The sequence below is a fragment of the Pseudomyrmex gracilis genome, unplaced genomic scaffold, assembly GCF_002006095.1.
Source record: "Pseudomyrmex gracilis isolate BER0280 unplaced genomic scaffold, ASM200609v1 scaffold_32, whole genome shotgun sequence".
Taxonomy (NCBI): Eukaryota; Metazoa; Arthropoda; class Insecta; order Hymenoptera; family Formicidae; genus Pseudomyrmex; species Pseudomyrmex gracilis.
Genome location: NW_018020616.1, coordinates 1,011,344 through 1,016,828, shown reverse-complemented (window position 1 = coordinate 1,016,828; position 5,485 = coordinate 1,011,344). Strand labels below are relative to the sequence as shown.

Here is a 5,485-nt window from a genome sequence, read left to right as displayed (position 1 = left end):
AAAAAAATATCGTAATCCTTCGATGATCCGTTACGTCATAGAGAGATAAACGTTTTTGTTTCGCGCCGTGCTTAAGGAGACTTTAGTTTCTTAAGTTTTATACACTTTCTAGAGAATTTCTCACTTTCTAAGTTTATAAAATAAGTTAAATGTGTGTTTTAAATCTGAAATCATTCCGCGGACAAAATAATGAGACAACGTCACATTCTTACGCGATAATCGTCAGCCAAACGATCGGTTACATTACGAGATTGACTAGATTGCGCGTTCCTAGGTCATGGGTTAATAACAGCAGCACGTCTGCGCGGCTTCGATGCATTCCAGTGCATCGCTGCACGCACGGACAACGTATCGACTCTCGCAGTTTCTTCTCATCGATATTACAAAACCAGCCACATAAGCTCGCCGTCAGATCGATCTCGGTATATTTATGGTAATGCGCAAGAAAGATGATAGTGCGTTCGATTTACGCTTGTCAGACATTGCAAAATCGTCGTCATCAAACAAACCGAATCATTTGTCACGATGTTTTGCGCGATTTCCAAGAATATCGTAATTTAATTGTAAATTTAGCGTTTAGATTATAAACTTTTATTAAGTCGACGAATTTAAATATAAAAAAATGTTTTGTGATAGGCGACAGTTAATAAATAATGATAAAATGTATACTTAAAAATGTAATTTAAAAATACCCTTGGGAATTTATAATATTAATCAGTTTTACATAAAGAAATATTTTACTAGAAAATTATATATATATATATATATATATGCATATAAACTCTTATTTAATATGCACATATGTATGTAAAAAGAATACCGGTATATTATAAAAAAAAATAGAGATAATTGTTTTTTGTACGTATATACAATTATAATATATAATCTCTCTTCAAAAAAAAACTTTTAATGCTCTATGAAAGAAAATATATTACAAATTATATTACTTTACAATTATCTTGCATCAAAAATTTATTTGACCACGCAGCGTGAGAAGCACAACGTTGTCTCATATAGTAACACAATTATAATATGTGTTAATAAAAGTCTATCTGCAAAACAACAAAAATCAAAGTTGCAGAACAAATGAGAATCTTGAACAAAGTGATAATCTCTCTTTGTCTCTTTTTCTCTCTTCTCTCTTTTTCTTTGTACGCTTGTTCATCTTTTTTGTTTATCTTAAGAGCGATGTGCGACGGTCCGCGTGCCGCCGCTGCCTCGAGGTTGCGTGGGGTTGAAAACGATCGCCCGGAGGGTGCGGGGGCGGAAGCAGCCGACACGCGGGAAAGGGAGAAGCCGGCGGTGCTGACGTCACCGTAACGGCATCATCGGCCGCGTGGGCCAATAGCTGCGCTCACACTCGTGTCGGGTCCATCGATCCGCCGCCGGCTGCTGCCGTGTGCGTGCTCCCAGGTTATGACGTCTGCGATGACGTCATCGTTAGCGCCGTTTTCCTCCTCACCGCCGCTCCTTCTATTCTCCATCCCATACTGTGCTACCATCACCATCGCCGTTGCCGCCGCCGCCGCCGCCGCCGCCGCCACCGCCGCCGTCGCCGCTACACACGGTACGGTTTTAATATAGCGGAGGAACGCGCGCGCTCCGGACTCAGTTACGCGGCGGCCGGCCACCCGTGCGAGTGTATCGTTTCTCGGGGTAACTGAAGGGAGTTCCACTCTCAGGCTCTCTTTCACCTGTCTCTCGTGATCTTTCTTTCTTTCGGCATTTGCTTGGCTCTTTTCGCAGAGAATCGACGCCGAGCAGACACGGTCGTTTTCGTTTCGCGCTTAAGGAATCCGTGACGAGATTTTGAGCGATTTGCGCGAGGGTGGTTTGCAAAAAAATTCGCGACTGAGAGACACCTGTGCGATCTCGAGTCGTGTCGAGTTTTTCCGCGTGTTGATCCGAGTGAGACAACGAGATTAATCGAGTACGTGTGCTGAATGATAACCGCGACGTTTATCGGCCTCTTTTACGTTCAATCATCATCGAACAGCAGCGGTTGCATTTGGGAACCAGTTCCGGAAGAAATAACGACGATGTCGTCGGGCACGACGACGCGACAGCAACGATAAGCGACGAGGAATCAGGATTCTGCATGCGAGTGCCCAGGGCGGAAGTGTTCGGGCTCCTCGGTGGGGCGCTGACCTCCGACGACATCGTTAGGAAGGACTCGCCTTACCCTACGACGACGCACGCAGGTCGGTGCTACATCACGTGTGCTGTCTCACCTTCCGTTCATTCGTTTTTGCGCGAGAGAGGAGGCTCCAACTCCATTCCTATATGTGTTATGTGTGTTGCGTGTAGAGACCGCGCGCGCTCCTTACCGGTTGGAGCGGCAAGAAATTATCTTGTTTACTCCCTTGATCCGATTTGTTCCTCTTTTCTCCTTTTTTCTTGTTCGTTTCCTATTTAGAGACTGGAAATTCGTCCTTCCTCTGACCGAGAACGGTTATAGAAAAAAAAAAAAAACGTTCCCATCGAATAGTCGCATCCAAATTTTCGATTGTGCTTTATCGCATTGTCTGATCATTTATCGCTATTTCTACTTCACCTTCTTCTTTCCCTCGTTTCCGCCGTTTCACCCGCTCGCCGGCGCGGCGCGCATGCTTCGTTTAAAGGGATGTACTGATAATGAACGTTAGTTCTTTTCGCATTTTCTGTGCGGAGCGCGACGACGATGTTATAAGAACCGGTCGGCGTGGATTGTGTAAAAAATATACATACCTACTTCGATCTCATTCTTCACGATCTCACCACTTTACGTATAAGGATCGAACACGTCTAAAAATTCATTGATATTCGGTGTTCAGACATATCAGATTCTCGCCGAATTTAGACTGATCTAGATTTTTGGTCGATTGCCTACGCCGATCGAAGCGAGCGGATCGCCGCCATCCGGTGTACCGGAACTCGCTTGAAATTTCTTGCGAATTTTTATCTCGAGAGATTCGCGCAAAAATATAACACACAAACCGAGAACGATCTCTCCGTTGCTCAAAACGCAACGCGTGTCAGACCGAACGCGTTTCTTCATCGCGAATCGCGCGGGATGTCACGCGCGATCGGCGATTGCCCGATGAGCAGTCGCGATTGAACGAAGCGCGCCGTAAGCGTCGCCGATCGTACGCATACGATGCGTACCGCCGTCGAGGACAACACGGAAGCGACCGCCGTCGCGGCGCATCACCATCATCAGCAGCAGCAGCAGCAACAGCAGCAGCATCGCGGCGCCATCGATATCGCCGCCGCTGCCGCCGTCCGGCACCTGAGGGTCGAGCAACAGGAGCGATCGGCAGCTACGCCGATTCATCTGGCCACTTCAACGCCGTACCATCAGGTCACCATCGCCGCGGACACCAATAACAACCACGATCACCATCGAAATCTCGAGCAACACCCAGCGCAACATCACGAGCATTGGAACAAGTGTAAGTCCGATAAACAAACAAATCGGTGCGCGCAAGATCACCGATCGCCCCGTTAGGCTGCTCGCTGCTGGTGATGGTTATGGTGGTGGTGATGTACGATGAAGATGGTGATGGCGGGTGATGGTTACCACCTTGCTCAGGGTGATCGAGCGTCTTGTTCGATCGCGATTCTCGACGCGATCGCTTGATTGAAACACAACTTGAGAGTTTTATAGCTAATAAGTGTATAAATGATTTTTTGCTTCTTTTATCAACATTTCATTATAAATAATAATGTTGAAGTATTAGAATTTTAGTTTGCAGACTAATTTTGATGTTTATCGATGTTTTAATTGATAATTAGAAAAAGATAAGAAATTGACGCAATAGCAATTTATTAAATTGCGGACGTTATCAAAAACTGTTAATTCTATTGCACTTCTCACACATGCGACAAAACATTTTAAACTTTTTCATAAAATTTAACATCTAAAACGTCGAAGGAGAAAAGCAAATTATTAAATATCTATACTGTTAAGGCAGGTGTTCGATATTTGGGTCGCATTATATTATTCGTTGCATTTACCTATTGGTTGTTAAAAGAAAAGAAACTTTACCGTAAAATCAAACGCAATAATGAACATACTAATTCATGAGTTTAACGATTGCACACACAGTTTTAGCTCGATTAAGATATGAAATTATATTAAAAGAATAACCATATTTTATTCATGACAAAAGTGGCTTTTTAACAGTCGCTTTTTGTGAATGTTTCGGTCGTTTTGAATTTATTTCAATAACCGAACACAACGCGACGCGTCACAAGTTCGTTCAACTATTGTTCAATATTTTGACCAAAAAATCGAATATTAAAGCGATATATTATCGATTTTCTTCTATGAACAACAATGAAATCTTATTCGAAAAAAAGCCGAGAGAAAATCTCTTGGCTCAGCAATATTTTATTGTTGCTAATTGCATCTCGCGTTCTCTCTGCGAACTATTTGCGGTGAATCGACAGATAAATAATTGAATATTATATTACAGGACAATTTGGGTTACCGATATTTTCAAACGTGTTCTTCGTCCATCGGGCGTATGCCCGATATCTGCTTACGTCACCGCCGTGACGTACACAGTCGACAAGAATATCGTTGTTATTACTTCGCTTAGACATTCGCGATGGTCCACTTTGCCGCGATTATTTCCCGTCTGCCAATTAAATCACCTGGACGCATTATCGATCGGCGACCACGCGAAAATTATGACGTCAATTACGACTGTTGTGACTTTTTGTCTTCCTACATCGTTTGATGCGCCACCACCCACTACATCAAACTTTAAATAATAATCGCAAAATCAAATTAACACTATTAACAAAAAACAAAAAAAGTTTTTGTTTTTAAGTGTGTGAACGTTTGTGTAGAGGACAGAAATTAGAATTTCCGGTTTTTTTTTTCCGATTCGCGATAACAAAGATTGAAGTTTTTTTTATTTATTGACGAAGTTATTTAGTAGACAGATGCGGAATGATATGTGTGTAGTCACATTTTTTATCGTTATCGTCTCACCATTATGTTTACATATCTCAAATTAAATTCGCTCAAAACTCATTAGAACAATTATTTCACGTTCATTTTGTCGCTTTTATCACAGTTACAGTCATTTATATACTTTAATCGGCAAATATACGCAAAACAATCAGTTTAGATATTCGTGCTGTGCAAACGCGATGCATATCTACACGCACATTAAGTCTTTATCTGCATTTTGCATAAGTCGTAGAACATTTATTATATATTAAACGTTCAAGTGAAATCTTGAATCTAGACTCAACTGACGAATAGACGGCTATACGGGATTCGCGTAATCCGTTCCCACAGGACTTTTTACAGGTGTAATCGGCACGTTGAGATAAATATAGTCTGGCAGTCGGCCGAGTGCAAGTCGTTTCTTTTCCGCGTACATACTTGGTCTGCATGAGATCGCAGGGAAAGAAGAGAGTACACGAGGACTACAAATATAACCACTTGCGCTGCAAGAGAGCGGGCGCAGGTGCGGCGCGGCGCGGCGCG

The 5,485-nt window shown here is 42.8% G+C and overlaps 1 protein-coding gene across 2 annotated transcripts in view; it reads left to right on the top strand.

Moving 5' to 3' along the window:
- The first annotated feature begins 1,623 nt into the window (after positions 1–1,623).
- The window catches only part of LOC109852627 (probable nuclear hormone receptor HR38), a 60,014-nt gene continuing 56,152 nt past the window's right edge, over positions 1,624–5,485 (top strand). The window contains exon 1 of one of the 2 annotated variants that reach the window (XM_020423954.1): positions 1,624–2,201. In XM_020423954.1, coding sequence (XP_020279543.1) covers positions 2,099–2,201 — 103 coding nt within the window. In that variant the 5' untranslated portion in view covers positions 1,624–2,098. Of the gene's footprint in view, positions 2,202–3,361; positions 3,432–5,485 lie in introns of those variants that run through there. The other variant, XM_020423956.1, reaches the window with a different exon arrangement.